The sequence below is a fragment of the Nerophis lumbriciformis genome, linkage group LG03 (assembly GCF_033978685.3).
Source record: "Nerophis lumbriciformis linkage group LG03, RoL_Nlum_v2.1, whole genome shotgun sequence".
Lineage (NCBI taxonomy): Eukaryota > Metazoa > Chordata > Actinopteri > Syngnathiformes > Syngnathidae > Nerophis > Nerophis lumbriciformis.
The window spans coordinates 34,996,497-35,018,291 of record NC_084550.2 but is presented as its reverse complement, the minus strand read 5'-3'; the positions used below and the strand labels follow the sequence as shown (position 1 = coordinate 35,018,291).

The window sequence follows — 21,795 nt, the reverse complement described above, 5'->3', positions numbered from 1 at the left end:
CTTATCGGTTTGGGGGTGCAGAGCTCATCTGAAGTCACGGTGAGAGGCCAATTGGTCGCCTCAACACCCCGCTGTTTGAGCCGGAGCTTTGGTAGGGGTCTGCCAGGAGGAGGAGGGGTGGCAGAGGAAACGGGGAGAAGGGTTAGGTGTCATGTTACTGACTCTTTTAAGAGTAGTCGGCTTCGACTAAATGTTGTCGAAGAGAGGACGCCGTGTTTGTTTAACAAGTCATTTAGCATACCTTCGCCAGTGGTTCCAGATGTGTGAGAGCAGGGGAACAATTTTTAATGTGCACAATAGGGGCGAGGTGGTGGGGGCCATAGCGGGGGTGTGAAACGTTTTCTACGGTCCCCGCGGTGTCTGATTGACGGCCTGGCTGGGCTCGGGGCTACAGAGGGAATTAGCATGACACTGAGTCGCACCTTTGTTCCCGAGCATGATATTGTCCATCTCCGTAAGCCTGTCAGCAGAAAAGTGCCCCGGTCTTTTCTAGGACCGCCACCTTTTCATTGTGCCCATCCAGATGAGGTCACGGTCCTCAGAGAGCGCCTTCATTTTCAGTTTGAAAGCCCGGGTGTTTGAAGAAAAAACTCAAAGACAGCGTCCCCAACATCTGCCTTGCTTGGCGGTGAGTGGGCGTGGCCTCGGAGGAAGGGTTAAAGTAACCAGCGGAAGACGGGTGCAGGGCTGGGCCTCAGCGAGGGAGGCAGGGAGGGCGGGCCGTATAAAAGTGACAGAACACAAGTGGTGCTTTATCCACTCTGAGTAAGAGGAAACCTTAAAGCCTCAGCTAAGCCCACTTTTACCTCCGCTTTCCCTCCATTTTGACCCACGCAGAGACGCGCACATGGCAGCATCAGCCCCGCAGCGAGCAGACCGAGGCGCCCGAATGCTGACCTTGGCTTTAGTCCTCATAGGCACAATCGTGAATGGTAAGTCGCATTCTTGCAGAAGTTGAATGGAGAGTGAATATCTGAAGGAGCTTGGGGGTTGAGGGTTTGAATGCTCCTTCCAGTTTGAGTCCTGGTTTTAACCCAACAACCTTTCTGATCTCCGAATTACAAAAAAACAACTAACTCCATCCTGAGAGTTGAATTTTGAGGAGGTCTGATTTTGATAAGACTGTTTTTCACCCAACATGTGATGCACCAAGCTAAACAAAGGGATCATATTTAGTGAGGAACCTTTTTGTATTATTTGGACTTTTTCTGTAAAAATTTCCTTTTTGGCTACTTTTTCACCACCAAACTTTGAAAAACATGCATCCTTATATTTAGCAGGCTGTAATGTGAGGCCAGGGGTGTGCGTCTATACCAGGCCAGGGCAATTATTTTGACTCGGGGGCCACATTTAGAGAAAAAAAATGTGTCTGGGGGCCGGTATATCTATTTTTAGGAATACTAATACAAAACCTCACAATAATTTCTGATTGAATGCTAAAAACGTTATGACAGACCACCTTAAAAAACGTAATGGAATTTAAATTTTTTCTATGAAGGATAAAACACTGAATATTGACAAAATATGAATGTCACACCCCCTTTCGATCGATATATTTTACAATCAAGTGAAACGCAACAAAAGTGCAACAAACAGTGAAATATGAACGCGGAGGGTAGAAAATAAACCCACCTACAATCTCATATATCTAATGTATCACTAAGCTTTAGAACTTTGTTCTGAAAATCTCCTTCCGCGCCTGTGGAAACGCTTCCCACCCACACTGCTTGATGCCTCGTCTGAGCTGCTGTGACGTAGATTACCATAGTAACTAATTAGATGACCATAGAAACTAATTAGATTACCTTAGTAACTGGTATATCATCTCAACCATTGAAATACTTTGTACAGTTGAAGACTTACGGTCATTAGAAAACATCACTGCACATCATAATGGCAGCTACACTTTCCATTTTTAAGGTCTAAAAAATATTATTCGGGAATGTCCGGCGGGCCAGATTGAAAAGCTTAACGGGCCGCATGTAGCCCCCGGGCCTTAATTTGCCCAGGTCTGGTCTATACAGTCCTGAGACATTGTTGAGCTTGATGGAACATTGGATGAAGCTCACACTCTCGAGTTCAAATGAGAAACTGGAATTGCGAAAGTTGTTCCAATCAAATGCATCGGTCTCATTCATGTTCCATTTCAGCATCTCAGCATGACCTCATGTCTGATTTAGCCACCAGTCTTCTTCAGTGCATCCTGTCTTTCTGACAGTTTTTCCAAAGGGGCTTCTTTCCGTCTTGGGTCAGACTGTGTCTCTGAGTGAGAACTGATGTCCAGCAACGTCAAAATCGTCACAAAACTGCGACCTAATAAGGCGATAAACACCTTGAAGCCTTCACATGATCAGATTCCCTTCCAAGGAGTTGCAGCCCGGCTCTTTTGATTAAACTCCAGTTTCAGCTCATTAATCATAAAATTAACCGCAGGGGAAAGCCAAGCCAAGTTTAAATCAGTGCAGGTCCCAGATATCACATTGGAGCTGAGGCTGAACTAAACCTCTTTGTTGTGGCTTTAAATGAATCACACACTGGATGACTTCATTCAAACTGGGTGTCGTCCAGAGCTCGTAAGCCAGGGATGTCCAAACTTTTTGACTTGGGGGCCGCATGGGGCTCAAAAAATTGAGCACCAAAAGGACCGCATGTAAAGTAATTCATATATATATATATATATATATATATATATATATATATATATATACAGTACAGGCCAAAGTTTGGACACACCTTCTCATTCAACGCATTTTCATTGTTTTCATGACTATTTACATTGTAGATTGTCACTGAAAGCATCACAACTATGAATGAACACATGTGAAGTTAGGTACTTAACAAAAAAAGGTGATGTAGTTTTATATTTTAGTTCATTCAAGATAGCCACCCTTTGCTCTGATTACTGCTTTGAACACTCTTGGCATTCTCTCAATGAGCTTCAAGAGGTAGTCACCTGAAATGGTTTTCACTTCACAGGTGTCATAGCTTTGATGCCTTCAGTGAAAATCTGCAATGTAAATAGTCATGAAAATAAAGAAAACACATTGAAATGAGAAGGTGTGTCCAAATATATATATATATATATGTATATATATATATATATATATATATATATATATATATATATATATATATATATATATATATATATATATATATATATATATATATATACCGTATTTTCCGCACTATAAGGCGCACCTAAAAACCACAAATTTTCTCTAAAGCTGACAGTGCGCCTTATAACCCGGTGCGCTTTATTACGATTCATTTTCATAAAGTTTCGATCTCGCAACTTCGGTAAACAGCCGCCATCTTTTTTCCCGGTAGAACAGGAAGCGCTTCTTCTTCTACGCAAGCAACCGCCAAGGAAAGCACCCGCCCCCATAGAACAGGAAGCGCTTCTTCTTCTACTGTAAGCAACCACCCGCCCCCGGAAGAAGAAGAAAAAACGCGCGGATATCACCGTACGTTTCATTTCCTGTTTACATCTGTAAAGACCACAAAATGGCTCCTACTAAGCGACAAGGATCCGGTTCATAAAAAGACGCAATCTCTCCATCCGCACACGGATTACTACCGTATTTCACAGCAACTGATATTCCTGTGAACCGCACTGTGGAACGGGAGCACGTACGGTGAATATTCGCACCACAGGGAATGAGAAGTCATCCTTCACTGTGGTTCTAGCTTGCCATGCTAACTTCCACCCATGGTGATATTCAAAAGGAAGACCTTGCCAAAAGAGACCTTTCCAGCCGGCGTCATCATAAAAGCTAACTCGAAGGGATGGATGGATGAAGAAAAGATGAGCGAGTGGTTAAGGGAAGTTTACGCGAAGAGGCCGGGTGGCTTTTTTCACACAGCTCCGAAGGCGAACACACCTTCACTAAGACGGGCAGACAGCGCCGGACGACATACGCCAACATTTGCCAGTGGATCGTAAATGCCTGGGCAGATATTTCGGTCACAACTGTGGTCCGAGCTTTCCGGAAGGCAGGATTCACAGAACTACTGGACAACAACAGCGACACTGACTCCGATGACTTCGAAGAGACGGAGCCGGCCATTTTGGAACCCACGCTTGCGCAACTTTTCAATTCGGACACCGAAGACGAAGAATTCGAAGGATTTACGAATGAAGAATAACTTCAGAAGGTGAGCGCTATGTTTATTTTGTGTGTTGTGACATTAACGTTCGAGCAACATTATGTTGCTATTGCTCTACACCATTTTGAATTTTACTATGTTTGTGATTGCACATTTGCGTACATTTTGGGACAGAGTTGTTAGAACGCTGGTTTTCAATATATTATTAAAGTTTGACTGAACTATCTGACTGTTTTTTTTGACATTCCCTTTAGCGCAGCGTAGGCGCGGCTTATAATCCGGGGTGGCTTATTGGTGGACAAAGTTATGAAATATGTAATTCATTGAAGGTGCGGCTAATAATCCGGTGCGCCTTATAGTGCGGAAAATACGGTATATATACATATATATGTGTGTGTGTGTGTGTGTGTATGTATGTATGTGTGTATATATATATATATATATATATATATATATATATATATATATATATATATATATATATATATATATATATATATATATATATATATATATATATATATACACATACATGTGTGTGTGTGTATATATATGTGTGTATATATATGTATATATATATATATATATATATATATATATATATATATATATATATATATACACATACATGTGTGTGTGTGTATATATATGTGTGTATATATATGTATATATATATATATATATATATATATATATATATATATACACATACATGTGTGTGTGTGTATATATATGTGTGTATATATATGTATATATATATATATATATATATATATATATATATATATATATATATATACACATACATGTGTGTGTGTGTATATATATGTGTGTATATATATGTATATATATATATATATATATATATATATATATATATACACATTATATTAATATAATTAATATAATTCAAATAATATAATTAGATATTAAGAGTATGTGAAAGTTCGACTCCTACTTTGTTTACTTCTGTGACGACCGCCTTAAAATTTTGTAATCACAAATATGAAGCCACTAAAATGCACCAAACTAATAAGTGTGGAGAGCATTTTGTGCATTTTCCCCCATCATGCTTTTTACTGGATTTAAATGGGTGTAATTTGGATTTTTTTTTTTATTGTGAATGGATGTTTTTTTATAATAATATCTACAAAGTCAAGTGACCATGTCTGTTGACATTTTGTGTTGGTTGTTTATTTATTTATTTATTTTTTCCTGCACCATGATTTGGGAAGGTTGTTTGTATTGGGCGATATAAGTAAATGATGTGCATAGTTACATGCAAGACATAATTAAAGGTCATTGACCTGGAAAACTCAAGCTGTCAGACTTTTAAAATGGACGCAATCTCTCTTCGGATGAAGTTCTTTCTTAAATTCATGACGTCTTGCAGGCCAATTTGAAGACGTCGGCGGGCCGAATTTGGCCTTCGAGTGATAGTTCGGACACCCCAGTGAATCACAAAAACAGCTTGCGTTGACATTTTTTTGCATGGATTCTAAAACAGAAACCGCAAAACACTCCAGTGCCCTAATCACAAGCTACAAAGAACCAATTTATATCAAGAACCCCACAGATGTAAAAGTCCTCAACTGTGCAGCTAAACACGAATACCGAACTCTAAACTGTCTTTAGTGATGGAAGCCAGGCTGCACATTACGTAATCCATGGGCCCCGGTCTTGCAAGTGGCAACTCACTGGGGGAGATTTATGGATGCTCTAGAGTGTAACGGTTACCGGGACAAACGGAGAGAGGAGTTGTGGTAGCATGGCTGGGCAGGGCCACCCGGGAAAACCCCTGCAGACAACAGGGAGCTGGCTTCTTCTGGAGAACACTGAGAGAGCTGTGATGAAACAACACGAGAGAGAGAGCATTCTTGAGCCCTAAATATTTAGCCAATCTGCAATTTCCACAACACAGTTCAAGGTCTGTGTGTGTTGTCAAGTGGTTTTAGGGCGGCTCTACAGTCCGGCCATGAACCAAGCCCAAGGACCCTGCCAAGGTTCGAGTGTGTAATTATGGGACTCATTGTTTGTAGAGCCACCATAGGCGGAGCAGATGCATTGGGCAGTCAGATGTCAGAAACAACACCAAGTCAAGTTTGTACTGTGACTCACACAGCTTGTTAAGACCCTCGTTTCCCCAAGCAGCACCATTTTTAGCTTTCTCTTTCACACAAATGTCCCCCATAATTGGTGCATCAAAGTTGTAACAATAGATTCATTCGCCGGTGCCTTTTACACAAGAGCCAGCACAGAAAGACACTTTACTTACAAAAGCTGAAAATTGAGGATTCTACTCATTTACCGTATTTTTCGGACTGTAAGGCGCACTTAAAAACAGTACGGAATAATTCTGGTTGTGCTTACCGACCTTATTGGTACATAGTGTCATCATCATCATCATCGGCAGTCACTGGAAGCAAGTATGACGATCCTCCTGGTAGGGGGGTATCCCTTTATGGAGGATGCCTGTGCGTGACTTTGTTTAACGTGGGGAGACTGGTGCACAGACAGTCACCACACGATCCTTGACAGATCCGGGTCAGGGTCCAGTGGCATGGAGTCCAAGACGACTGGGGACCCTTTTCTGCTGCAGCCTTCATCAGCCGTTGTGACACTCCATAGGGTTAGCAATCATCCTCCGCCTGTTCCACCGTTGAGGTCTTGGGTCGTTATTTCCCCATAACTGGGCCCACATGGATGTGGGGGTGCCTTCTTCCGCCATCGCAGCCGTTGTGGTAGTTCTTGCATCAACCGTCTTCCGCATGCTCCGCCGTTGAGGTCTTCACCGTATCACTGGCGAGGGGGAAGTCAGGTACTAGGCCTTTGCCAAGGGCCACCTGGGGTAACCGTAGTAAAGGGGTTAGCCTCCTAGTGCCCCAAGACCCCATAGAGGAGCCTCCACTGCCGGATGCACTTTAACGCCATGCCCAGGACAAATACAGGTACATATTGTAATGATAAGTGTGACCAGTAGATGGCAGTCACACATAAGAGATACGTGTAGACTGCAATATGACACCAGTAATCAACACCAAAACTTTAAATGTTCCATTGAAAATAAAAAACATTACACACGGCACTCAAAAATCTGTCAAAATGTTTAAGTATGACTTTGAAGCCGCACCACTTGATGGATTGTCGGACCATTACGGCTACCGTAGTATCACTATGGTGCGTGTATAAGGACCGCAGAATGGCACCCATTAGCAGACATTATCTGGTGTTTTGTTTCACAATATTATGCAAAACCAACTTTTCTTACCTTCTGGTACCTGCTGATGTGTATTTAAGATCTGCATAAGTCCTGAAAATTTGTGCACGTCCGCCACTGTAGTCCGTGCCGATCCCGTAGTCGATAAGCTCTCTATCTTCTTGTTATGGGACATTCATCCTCCTCTGTTGCCATTTCTAATATAAAGTAGTGTAAAGTTCTTACTTATATCTGTCAGTAAACATGCCATGAAAGCGCTAAAACATACCGGTGTAGTGAGTTCACATAATTCACCCAAGGAACTTTAGTTATTAGAGAGATCCAGTCGGACATTTTTTCACGGGACACATTTCCGGCCTTGTTGTTGCACTAGTGAGCCACGGATGAGAAGATGCTGCTCTGTTGTTGATTGAAGTAAAGTCTGAATGTCGTTAAAACAGTTAGCTCCATCTTTTGACACTTCTTCCACTCCCGTCCTTGCACGCTACACCGCGACAACAAAGATGACAGGGAGAAGACGCTGTCGAAGGTGAGCCGCGTAAATAAGACCGCCCACAAAACGGCGCATCCTAAAGCGACTGTCAGAAAGCGATTTGAAGATGGTCTGTAAAACATCATCTATGCAACATTTTGACCAAAGAACCACCATCACATGTTATGTAGATCAGTGTTTTTCAACCCTTTTTGAGCCAAGGCACATTTTTTGCGTTGAAAAAATGCGGAGGCACACCACCAGCAGAGATCATTAAAGGGGAACATTATCACAATTTCAGAAGGGTTAAAACCATTAAAAATCAGTTCCCAGTGGCTTATTTTATTTTTCGAAGTTTTTTTCAAAATTTTACCCATCACGCAATATCCCTAAAAAAAGCTTCAAAGTGCCTGATTTTAACCATCGTTATATACACCCGTCCATTTTCCTGTGACGTCACACAGTGATGCCAACACAAACAAACATGGCGGTTAGAACAGCAAGGTATAGCGACATTAGCTCGGATTCAGACTCGGATTTCAGCGGCTTAAGCGATTCAACAGATTACGCATGTATTGAAACGGATGGTTGTAGTGTGGAGGCAGGTAGCGGAAACGAAATTGAAGAAGAAACTGAAGCTATTGAGCCATATCGGTTTGAACCGTATGCAAGCGAAACCGACGAAAACGACACGACAGCCAGCGACACGGGAGAAAGCGAGGACGAATTCGGCGATCGCCTTCTAACCAACGAATGGTATGTGTTTGTTTGGCATTAAAGGAAACTAACAACTATGAACTAGGTTTACAGCATATGAAATACATTTGGCAACAACATGCACTTTGAGAGTGCAGACAGCCCATTTCAGGCGCGCTAAGAACATATATTTTTCCACGATTTCAGCACTCAGGTTAACCATACCCAGAGGTGGGTAGAGTAGCCAGAAATTGTACTCAAGTAAGAGTACTGTTACTTTAGAGATTTATTACTCAAGTAAAAGTAAGGAGTAGTCACCCAAATATTTACTTGAGTAAAAGTAAAAAGTATGTTGTGAAAAAACTACTCAAGTACTGAGTAACTGATGAGTAACATACACACTCATATCATATATATATATATATATATATATATATATATATATATATACATACATATACATTGATATATACAGTATATAATTTATAAGTATTTATTTTGCTGTTTTTGTTTACATGTTAAAGGTGTTTTAATGAATATACATGCATGTTTAACATATAGATTCCTTTCTTTCATGAAGACAAGAATATAAGTTGGTGTATTACCTGATTCTGATGACTTGCGTTGATTGTAATCAGACAGTCGTGATGATAACGTCCACGTTTTCAAATGGAGGAGAAGAAAAGTTCCTCCTTTCTGTCTAATACCACATGAAAGTGGTGGGTTTTTGGCATACTATTTGTCCAGCTTCCATATTCGTTTTTATACACTTTACAAGAAATATATTGGCGTCAAACTCCGTAGCTTGCTAGCTTGTTTACGCTGGCTTTCGGAGACTCTTGTTTTGAAAGCGCAGGCGCGATGGGGCGGCACTTTTATTGTGAAGACAGGAACGTCCTCATGTGCGGTCAGTCTTGAGGCTTTTGACGGTACGGTTGAAATAAAACAAGTATCTTTTTTCCTTCACACTTTTGATTGATTGATTGGAACTTTTATTAGTAGATTGCACAGTACAGTACATATTCCGTACAATTGACCACTAAATGGTAACACCCCAATAAGTTTTTCAACTTGTTTAAGTCAGGTCATGTGACCACCTGGCTCTGTTTGATTGGTCCAACGTCACCAGTGACTGCATCTGATTGGTGGAACGAAGTGAAACGTCACCAGTAAGGCAGGCACTTTGAAGGTCTGTCTGACAGACCAAAACAAACAAAGCGTGCATTAACAGATCGATAAAAATTAGTAGCGAGTAGCGAGCTGAATGTAGATAAAAGTAGCGGAGTAAAAGTAGCGGAGTAAAAGTAGCGTTCCTTCTCTATAAATATACTTAAGTAAAAGTAAAAGTATGTTGCATTAAAACTACTCTTAGAAGTACAATTTATCCCAAAAGTTACTCAAGTAGATGTAATGGAGTAAATGTAGCGCGTTACTACCCACCTCTGACCATACCTAAATAGACACAAAACACTGCATTACACAAGACTACCCGAATGTACTCGAATGATTGAAAAAAATTAATGTTTTTAAGCTAAATTATTGGTAAACACAGTTTATGTATAATAATTTACGTAAAACCGCGAGTAATGAATAAAGTTTTCATCAAGTAATATGTTCTGTAGACATACCCTCATCCGCTCTCTTTTCCTGAAAGCTGATCTGTCCAGTTTTGGAGTTGATGTCAGCATCTGCTTTGAGTGTCGCAGGATATCCACACATTCTTGCCATCTCTGTCGTAGTATAGCTTTCGTCGGTAAAGTGTGCGGAACAAACGACTGACCATTTCGTCGGCTTTCCCCACAGCCTCGTATTTTGAACAAATTCCGTCCAATTTCGTCCAATTTCTTGCCACTTTCGCATCTTTGGGCCACTGGTGCAACTTGAATCCGTCCCTGTTCGTGTTGTCACACCCTCCGACAACACACCGACGAAAGTGAGAAAATGGCGGATTGCTTCCCGATGTGACGTCACAACGTGACGTCATCGCTCCGAGAGCGAATAATAGAAAGGCGTTTAATTCGCCAAAATTCACCCATTTAGAGTTCGGAAATCGGTTAAAAAAATATATGGTCTTTTTTCTGCAACATCAAGGTATATATTGACGCTTACATAGGTCTGGTGATAATGTTCCCCTTTAAAAAACAAAACTCAGTTGACAGTAAAAAGTTGATGTCACAATTGTTGGATATGACTTTAAAGCATAACCAATAAAACTATTGTCTCAAAGTAGGTGTACTGTCACCACCTGTCACATCACACCCTGACTTATTTTGAGTTCATGGCTGTTTTCCTGTGTGTATGTAGTGTTTTAGTGCTTGTCTTGCGCTCCTATTTTGGTGGCTTTTTCTCTTTTTTTGGTATTTTCCTGTAGCAGTTTCATGTCTTCCTTTGAGCGATATTTCCCGCATCTACTTTGTTTTAGCAATCAAGAATATTTCGGTTGTTTTTATCCTTCATTGTGGGGACATTGTTGATTGTCATGTCATGTTCGGAAGTACTTTGTCTTCGCTCCACAGTAAGTCTTTGCTGTCGTCCAGCATTTTGTTTTTGTTTACTTTGTAATCCAGTTCAGTTTTAGTTTTGTTCTGCATAGCCTTCCCTAAGCTTCAATGCCTTTTCTTAGGGGCACTCACCTTTTGTTTATTTTTGGTTTAAACATTAGACACCTTTTTACCTGCACTCTGCCTCCCGCTGTTTCAGACATCTACAAAGCAATTAGCTACCTGCTGCCCCCTACTGATATGGAAGAGTATAACGTGGTAAGTGTGCCGATCTCCAGACAGTACAGATACTCAACAACAACACATCATTTGCAGACTATAATTACTGGTTTGCAAAAAATATTTGTAACCCAAATAGGTGAAACTAGATAATCTCCCACGGCACACCAGACTGGAACAGTGGTTGAAAAACACTGATGTAGACCACAAGGAAGTCTTTTACATTTAGAAAAAAATTATAACCTGACCCCTTTAATGCGCCTTATTATCCGTTGCACCTTTAGTATGAAAAAAGCATCGGCAGTGCTATAATCTGATGGTCGAGGAAATACGGTGTATGCCAGTGCTGTATTTACAAAACAACAAAACAAGGTGAAAAGTTACCGTCCCACCTTTCAAGGCTGTTTTGTTGGGGGTACCGATCTGGGCTGGAACGGGCACGTGATTTGCAATGCATTGTGGGGGCTGGGTCGCCATTGTTGCGGGACAATGTTTTTGTTTACATGGCTGTTTACTTGTGGTATTGTGAGAGAGAGCGACAAACCGGGATAAAATGGGTCGTACCTAAGACAAACAAATCAATTGTAATGTTACACAGTGCCTCTCGGTGGTGGTTTAAGGAAATAATTTCAGTTAGAAACGCCCCCTTTTTTTATTGGCTGTCAATGTCACTTGATAAAGGTCGAAGGTCAGAGCGGCCATCTTGTGTGAGACAATGTGCTCGACAAACATTTCCCTCTGAAGCCTTGCGTCATCGTTTGTTGAGCCTTGAAGAAGCTTTGTTTGTAAGTGTATCCAATATATTACACATGTGCAAGTTCATTGACGGTAGTGATGGGTCCGGCAACACCGATGCATCGGCGCATGCGTCGAGCTCATAGAGCAAAACCCTGTGTCGGTGCGCGTACCGCTTTTAGAAACTCACGTGACCGATCATGAGCTGTTTCGGTCACGTGACCGATACGCGAACTGTCTCGCACTGGCGCCTCGAGGCCTCTGTGCCCTGTGAGCGGGTCTTTTCTACAGCCGGAGAAATAATAACTAAGAAGAGAAATCGTCTAAAATGTAATACGTCGGAAAAACTTTTTTTTTTTTTTATATATAAAAATTTGTAAAAAAATAAAATTAAAAAAATTCCCAGTCCACAATCATCCACAACACGTTCTCTTAGATTTCCATGTTATGATACATGTTCACATTATTTATTGACTGTATCTAAAAAAGATAAAAATATATTTTTATTTAAATGAAGATATGAAATAATCTTAAATGAAATACAATGACTTGGTTTATATTATTGTATATACTAGGGCAGGGGTCACCAACGCGGAGCCCGCGATCACCAGGTAGCAGAGGTGGGACCAAGTCATTGCTTTGCAAGTCACAAGTAAGTCTCAAGTCTTTACCCTCAAGTCTCGAGTCAAGTCCCGAGTCAAGACAGGGCAAGTCCGAGTCAAGTCCAAAGTCAAGACTGGAAAGTCTCAAGTCAAGTCCCAAGTCCTGCATTTTGAGTTTCGAGTCCTTTCAAGTCATTTAACCACAGACTAATATATTTACACAGATTGTGTATGCTTTTAAAACGCTGTATTTATTTATTAAAACAAGTGCATTTGAAATTGCAGGGAAAAAGATAGTGCTGACATTGCACTTCAAAATAGCACTATTAACCAGTCATTTTAAACATGTAACTCATTCCTTTACAGAATAAACACATTTGAAAAAAAAACAAGTGCAACTGTACTTATTTGCACAAAAGTGTTAACATTGTATTTCCATGGCATATTGCATTGTAACTAGTTCCACAGCAGTTTCTATCCTGTTCTTACCTTATCTCATTGATCTCATCTCATACTGTATGTGTGTTTATGTGTGCGTACACATGAAAAACATAACAAATATATGAACATAACAATGAACAGAGTTGTACTTTTTAGATGTCAGGACCCTATGCAATATGTACACATATTCTTAATATATCCATCCATCCATCCATCCATCTTCCTCCGCTTATCCGAGGTCGGGTCGCGGGGGCAGCAGCTTAAGCAGGGAAGCCCAGACTTCCCTCTCCCCAGCCACTTCGTCCAGCTCTTCCTGTGGGACCCCGAGGCGTTCCCAGGCCAGCCGGGAGACATAGTCTTCCCAACGTGTCCTGGGTCTTTCCCGCGGCCTCCTACCGGTGGGAGGTGCCCTAAACACCTCCCTAGGGAGGCGTTCGGGTGGCATCCTGACCAGATGCCCGAACCACCTCATCTGGCTCCTCTCGATGTGGAGGAGCAGCGGCTTTACTTTGAGCTCCTCCCGGATGGCAGAGCTTCTCACCCTATCTCTAAGGGAGAGCCCCGCCACCCGGCGGAGGAAACTCATTTCGGCCGCTTGTACCCGTGATCTTGTCCTTTCGGTCATAACCCAAAGCTCATGACCATAGGTGAGGATGGGAACGTAGATCGACCGGTAAATTGAGAGCTTTGCCTTCCGGCTCAGCTCCTTCTTCACCACAACGGATCGATACAGCGTCCGCATTACTGAAGACGCCGCACCGATCCGCCTGTCGATCTCACAATCCACTCTTCCCCCACTCGTGAACAAGACTCCGAGGTACTTGAACTCCTCCACTTGGGGCAAGATCTCCTCCCCAACCCGGAGATGGCACTCCACCCTTTTCCGGGCGAGAACCATGGACTCGGACTTGGAGGTGCTGATTCCCATCCCAGTCGCTTCACACTCAGCTGCGAACCGATCCAGTGAGAGCTGAAGATCCTGGCCAGATGAAGCCATCAGGACCACATCATCTGCAAAAAGCAGAGACCTAATCCTGCAGCCACCAAACCAGATCCCCTCAACGCCTTGACTGCGCCTAGAAATTCTGTCCATAAAAGTTATGAACAGAATCGGTGACAAAGGGCAGCCTTGGCGGAGTCCAACCCTCACTGGAAACGTGTCCGACTTACTACCGGCAATGCGGACCAAGCTCTGGCACTGATCATACAGGGAGCGGACTGCCACAATCAGACAGTCCGATACCCCGTACTCTCTGAGCACTCCCCACAGGACTTCCTGAGGGACACAGTCGAATGCCTTCTCCAAGTCCACAAAACACATATAGACTGGTTGGGCAAACTCCCATGCACCCTCAAGGACCCTGCCGAGAGAATAGAGCTGGTCCACAGTTCCACGACCAGGACGAAAACCACACTGTTCCTCCTGAATCCGAGGTTCGACTATCCGGCGTAGCCTCCTCTCCAGTACACCTGAATAGACCTTACCGGGAAGGCTGAGGAGTGTGATCCCACGATAGTTAGAACACACCCTCCGGTTCCCCTTCTTAAAGAGAGGAACCACCACCCCGGTCTGCCAATCCAGAGGTACCGCCCCCGATGTCTACGCGATGCTGCAGAGTCTTGTCAACCAAGACAGCCCCACAGCATCCAGAGCCTTAAGGAACTCCGGCCGGATCTCATCTACCCCCGGGGCCTTGCCACCGAGGAGCTTTTTAACTACCTCAGCAACCTCAGCCCCAGAAATAGGAGAGCCCACCACAGACGCCCCAGGCACTGCTTCCTCATAGGAAGACGTGTTGGTGGGATTGAGGAGGTCTTCGAAGTATTCCCTCCACCGATCCACAACATCCGCAGTCGAGGTCAGCAGAACACCATCCTCACCATACACGGTGTTGATAGTGCACTGCTTCCCCTTCCTGAGGCGGCGGATGGTGGACCAGAATTGCTTCGAGGCCGTCCGGAAGTCGTTTTCCATGGCCTCACCGAACTCCTCCCATGTCCGAGTTTTTGCCTCTGCGACCGCTGAAGCCGCACACCGCTTGGCCTGTCGGTACTTGTTTGCTGCCTCAGGAGTCCTATGAGCCAAAAGAACCCGATAGGACTCCTTCTTCAGCTTGACGGCATCCCTCACCGCCGGTGTCCACCAACGGGTTCTAGGATTACCGCCACGACAAGCACCAACTACCTTGCGGCCACAGCTCCAATCAGCCGCCTCGACAATAGAGGCGCGGAACATGGTCCATTCGGACTCAATGTCCAGCACCTCCCTCGTGACATGTTCAAAGTTCTTCCGGAGGTGGGAATTGAAACTCTCTCTGACAGGAGACTCTGCCAGACGTTCCCAGCAAACCCTCACAATGCGTTTGGGCCTGCCAGGTCTGTCCAGCATCCTCCCCCACCATCGCAGCCAACTCACCACCAGGTGGTGATCGGTAGAAAGCTCCGCCCCTCTCTTCACCCGAGTGTCCAAAACATGAGGCCGCAAATCCGATGACACAACTACAAAGTCGATCATGGAACTGCGGCCTAGGGTGTCCTGGTGCCAAGTGCACATATGGACACCCTTATGTTTGAACATGGTGTTTGTTATTGACAATCTGTGACGAGCACAAAAGTCCAATAACAAAACACCACTCGGATTCAGATCCGGGCGGCCATTCTTCCCAATCACGCCTCTCCAGGTTTCACTGTCGCTGCCAACATGAGCATTGAAATCTCCCAGTAGAACGAGGGAATCACCCGGGGGCGCACTCTCAAGTACTCCCTCGAGTGAATCCAAAAAGGGTGGGTACTCTGAGCTGCGGTTTGGCGCATAAGCGCAAACCACAGTCAGGACCCGTTCCCCCACCCGAAGGCGGAGGGAAGCTACCCTCTCGTCCACCGGGTTGAACTCCAATGTGCAGGCTCTGAGCCGGGGGGAAACAAGAATTGCCACCCCAGCCCGTCGCCTCTCACTGCCGGCAACGCCAGAGTGGAAGAGAGTCCAGCCCCTCTCGAGAGAACTGGTTCCAGAGCCCTTGCTGTGCGTCGAAGTGAGTCCGACTATATCTAGCCGGAACTTCTCCACCTCGCGCACTAGCTCAGGCTCCTTCCCCCCCAGCGAGGTGACGTTCCACGTCCCAAGAGCTAGCTTCTGTAGCCGAGGATCGGACCGCCAAGTGCCCTGCCTTCGGCTGCCGCCCAGCTCACATCGCACCCGACCTCTATGACCCCTGCTATGGGTGGTGAGCCCATTGGAGGGGGGACCCACGTTGCCTCTTCGGGCTGTGCCCGGCCGGGCCCCATGGGGGCAGGCCCGGCCACCAGGCGCTCGCCATCGTGCCCCACCTCCGGGCCTGGCTCCAGAGGGGGGCCCCGGTGACCCGCGTCCGGGCGAGGGTAATCTGGGTTCCTTGTCAGTGTTCCTCATAGAGATCTTCGATTCTTAATATAGTATACATTTTAACTGACCTTTATTTGACTATGTTTGTCTTTTTGTAGGTGGCTAAAATACGCGGTGCTGCTGACTGCCGTCTAACGTTACGTTACTGTGTGTGATACATTGACTAACGTAACGTTATGTATAGGTACCTCATGAAACCCTGCTTAAAAAAAAATCACTTGACAAAAAGTATGAATAAGGTAGCAAACTGCAGTGGACGCAACAGATTGCAATGACGTTATAACCATAGACATCTTATAAGTAGACGCAGCATTGGTTGCTGTGACGTGAGCAATTTGGCCGCCATCTTGAAGTGGTGATGAGGAGCCGGCGAGCAGCCGAAACTGACAGATGACAGGTAGAAAACAAAGATGGTGGTGTTCACCGTTTTCCTGCTCAAATGAGCGGACTTTTGAAAATAGGAATCGGGGGATTACTTTTCACAAGTGAGATTTAACATTAACGTACTATTGGTTGTATTTTATGAAAATAATATTACCACAGAGTTGAGAAGATTCAAAGATCTTCAATATTTGTATGTGAAAATCACAAAGAAATCTTCTGGGGGAGGATGACGCCCCTACAGGGGTTTGGTTTACAAACTTTCAGCCCCACCTAAAACAAAATTCCCCAGCCGCCACTGATTATGATGCATTCTCATTTTAGGCAAAGTATAAGACAATACTTTCTTAACAGTATAATTGTAACCAGGAATCAGTCTTCAAGTAACAATATTCAAATACTAACATTGTTGGGTTGAACAGAATTTGGTTTTATTCTGAATCCAGTGAAACAGATTGGTGGTTTTAGCTGATATGAAGACTTTCAGGTGTTTATATATGTTTAAGTATTTGGCAGACGCTTTTATCCAAAGCGACTTACATAAAATAATACATATAAAACAATCACTGCAAACATTATCATTTAAGGGAAGAATGTAATAGAAAATATCAATACAAAGTGTCAAGACAGAATAAACTCTCTGCTGCTGAAGCAACAGAGATACAGTCTATAGGTCCCTAAGATATATAGATATATATTGTATTCATACATTGTTTATGTAGGATACACGCATATGTATATATAACCTAATCATATTGTTTCTTCAATTTAAAAATAGATTACCGTTTTTTTCCCCCTTCTCTGGGATTATATTCCCAGTTTTGATCTCGGACGTCTGGTCATTTATAGTGTATAAGAATATTATATTACTGTTAAGCAAACTATGAATAATAAAACACGCCAAAACATGTGTCTGTTATCATGGCTACACGTATGACAAAAAAGGGGGTGAAAATCAGTCGTATTCAGTGAGGTAAAATGAATTAAATACGCTGACAGTTCATTGCTCCTGCCAAATTAATTGCACTGAGTGGAGCGGATCACCACTCCAAGATGGCGGCCACGCGCCTCGTCTGCGCCAGTAGGCAGTAGCGCTCGATGCTGCGTCTACTTATAAGATGTCTATGGTTATAACGTTAGCAGTGAGTTTGCAGCCTCACTGATTTAACTACACAGCAAATAAAAGTCACGTTACTTAGCCAATAAACGTTATCTTACATTCAAAACTTACCCTTCTTTGTGCAACTTCAAATGTCGAACGAAGTTGGAAGTTGTTGCGTCTCCGTCTGTAATATTCGAACTGCGTGATTTGCATACCGCAGTTCGTTTTTTGTTGACCAAGTCGTAGTTTTTATACCCGAACGAAACCAACTTTAACATAATTGTTTATCACTGGCACGTTGTTGGACAACTCTTGTTCATTGGTTGTCCTGCAATTTGATTGGATGAATGCTGTGTGATGAAAACAACGTATATCTAATTTGACTGGCTGTTGTACTGACAGCACACCAGCTGACAGGAATAACACGCTGATAGACAGACGAAGAAAATGAATAATACGGAGCGCTCCCAAATAACTTTTTAAGCTTTGGATTTTGGGGAAAGTGGCAAGTCATGTCAAGTCATGTCAAGTCAAAAGGCTCAAGTCCAAGTGAAGTCACAAGTCATTGATGTTAAAGTCTAAGTCGAGTTGCAAGTCTCTTCACATTTTGTCAAGTCGAGTCTAAAGTCATCAAATTCATGACTCGAGTCTGACTCGAGTCCAAGTCATGTGACTCGAGTCCACACCTCTGCCAGGTAGCCCATAAGGACTAGATCAGTCGCCCGCTGGCCTGTTCTAAAAATAGCTCAAAGAGCAGCACTTACCAGTGACCTGCCTCTATTTTTTTAAATTTTATTTATTTACTAGCAAGCTGGTCTCGCTTTGCTCGACATTTTTAATTCTAAAAGAGACAAAACTCAAATAGAATTTGAAAATCCAAGAAAATATTTTAAAGACTTGGTCTTCACTTGGAATAAGCGGTAGAAAATCGATGGATGGATGGGTCTTCACTTGTTTAAATAAATTCATTTATTTTTTTACTTTGCTTCTTATTACTTTTAGAAATACAATTTTAGAGAAAAAATACAACCTTAAAAATGATTTTAGGATTTTTAAACATATATACCTTTTTACCTTTTAAATTTCTTCCTCTTCTTTCCTGACAATTTAAATCAATGTTCAAGTTTTTTTTTTTTATTGTAAAGAATAATAAATATTTTAGCTTCTGTTTTTTCAACGAAGAATATTTGTGAAATATTTCTTCAAACTAACTATGATTAAAATTCAAAAAAATTATTCTGGCAAATCTAGAAAATCTGTAGAATCAAATGTAAATCTTATTTCAAAGTATTTTGAATTTCTTTTAAAATTTTTGTTCTGGAAAATCTAGAAGAAATACTGATTTGTCTTTGTTAGAAATATAGCTTGGTCCAATTTGTTAAATATTCTAACAAAGTGCAGATTGGATTTTAACCACCGTATTTTCCGCACTATAAGGCGCACCTAAAAACCACAAATTTTCTCAAAAGCTGACAGTGCGCCTTATAACCCGGTGCGCTTTATATATGGATAAATATTAAGATTCATTTTCATAAAGTTTCGGTCTCGCAACTTCGGTAAACAGCCGCCATCTTTTTTCCCCGTAGAAGAAGCGCGCGGTGCATGCTGGGATATGTGACGTTTCATTTCCATTTGTGTGTTTATGTAAAGACCCCAAAATGGCTCCTATTAAGTGTGTTGTCTGTCTAATTATAAATAATGCAGACGAGGCGTGTTAACTGAGTTCTCAACGTTTACTCACAGCGTGCTCATAACCACATTCTAACTCCCAGCATACAACAACGCTTCTCAGGGCTACCGCGCATGCTCGTCACTATCGTTGCATGCTGGGTAGTGTAGTTGTTATATTTGCTAGCTCATAACATCACATTAAGAGACACGCTTACGCGCTTAATTCAATACTCGCCGTCATTCCGGGTGGATTGACAAAAGACCTCCAGCCGCTAGATATTGGTGTCAACAGGGCATTCGAAGCTAGACTGCTAACTGGGTGGGAACAGTGGATGACAGAAGGCGAACACACGTGACGTTCACCAAGACAGGGAGGCAGGGAGACAGCGCCAGACGACATTTTGGATCCCACATTCGCCCAACTTTTCAATTCGGACAACGAAGGAGAATAATTCGAGGGATTTATGAATGAAGAATAACTTCAGAAAGTGAGCGTTATGTTTATTTTGTGTGTTGTGACATTAACGTTCGAGCAACATTATGTTGCTATTGCTCTGCACTATTTTGAATTTTACTATGTTTGTGATTGCACATTTGCGTACATTTTGGGAGTGAACAGAGTTGTTAGAACGCTGGTTTTTAATATATTATTAAAGTTTGACTGACCTATCTGACTGTTTTTTTGACATTCCTTTAGCGCAGTTAGATGCGGCTTACAACACCGGGCGGCTTATAGGTGGACAAAGTTTTGAAATATGCCGTTCATTGAAGGCGCGGCTTTTAACCCAGGGCGCCTTATGGTGCGGAAAATACGGCAATTTAAAACATGTCATCAAAATTCTAAAATTGCTCTTAATCAGGAAAAATTACTAATGATGTTCCATAAATTCTTTTTTTTATTTTTTCAAAAAGATTCAAATTAGCTAGTTTTTCTCTTCTTTTTGTCGGTTGAATTTTGAATTTTAAAGAGTCGAAATTGAAGATAAACTATGTTTCAAAATGTTATTTTAATTTTTTCCGTCTTTTCTCCTCTTTTAAACCTTTCAATTAAGTGTTTTTTTCATCATTTATTCTCTACAAAAAACCTTCCGTAAAAGGAAAAAAAAAATGTACGACGGAATGACAGACAGAAATACCCATTTTTTTATATATATAAATTTATTTATTTAGCTATTCTTGTTTAAATCACACTTACGTGTAACTTACAAATGACAATATATTTATTTATTTAAGTGTGTATCAAACTTCGCATTAATCAGTACCCAAGAAGTAGTTTTTGGTTTCAAAAAGGTTGGTGACCCCTGTACTAGGGCATAAAATCAGTGTCAGTTGAGTCGGTCCATAGGTTGCCTGTAGGGATTTTTAATGTCCAGCAGATGTCAGTATTTAGTGACACAGTATCGACACATAAATCCTGAAAAATTGCGCGCGTCCGCCTTTGTAGTCCGTGCCAACGCCGTAGTCGATAAGCTTCTTCTTTTTCTCTATCTTCTTGTTATTGGACATTCATCCTCCGCTGTTGCCATTTCTAATATAAAAAGTGTAAAGTTCTTACTTATATCTGTCAGTAAACTCGCCATGAAAGCGCTAAAACATACCCGTGTAGTGAGTTTGCATTATTCACCGAGGAACTTTAGTTATTAGAGAGTTCAGGTGGAACGTTTTTTTCACGGGACACATTTCCGGCCTTGCTGTTGTTTCCGGATGAGGAGATGCTGCTCCGTTATTGATTGAAGTAAAGTCTCAATGTCATTTAAACAGTTAGCTCCATCTTTTGACACGTTTTCCCCTGCCGTCCTTGCACGCTACACCGCTACAACAAAGATGACTGAATGATTGATTGATTGATTGATTGATTGATTGATTGAAACTTTTATTAGTAGATTGCACAGTACAGTACATATTCCGTACAATTGACCACTAAATGGTAACACCCCAATAAGTTTTTCAACTTGTTTAAGTCGGGGTCCACGTTAATAAATTCATGGACGGGGAGAAGACGCTGTCCAAGGTGAGCCACGTAAATAAGACCGCCCACAAAACGGCGCATCCTGAAGCGACTGTCACAAAGCAACTTAAAGATGATGCAACATTTTGAAAAAAAAAAAATAAGACCCCTTTAATGCGCCCTATAATCCGGTGCGCCTTATATATGAAAAAAGATCAAAAATAGGCCATACATCGGCAGTGCGCTTTATAATCCGGTGCGCCCTATGGTCCGGAAAATAGGGCAAATGAATAAGTAAATAAATAAATGAATGAATAG

General features: G+C 42.3%; 1 protein-coding gene across 2 annotated transcripts in view; it reads left to right on the top strand.

Annotated features, from left to right (window-relative positions):
• Window positions 1-765: 765 nt before the first annotated feature.
• LOC133575992 (uncharacterized) overlaps window positions 766-21,795 on the top strand; it is an 83,990-nt gene continuing 62,960 nt past the window's right edge. Inside the window, exon 1 of one of the 2 annotated variants that reach the window (XM_061928969.2) lies at window positions 766-932. In XM_061928969.2, the coding sequence (XP_061784953.1) occupies window positions 848-932 (85 nt within the window). In that variant the 5' untranslated portion in view covers window positions 766-847. Of the gene's footprint in view, window positions 933-11,917; window positions 12,001-21,795 lie in introns of those variants that run through there. The other variant, XM_061928977.2, reaches the window with a different exon arrangement.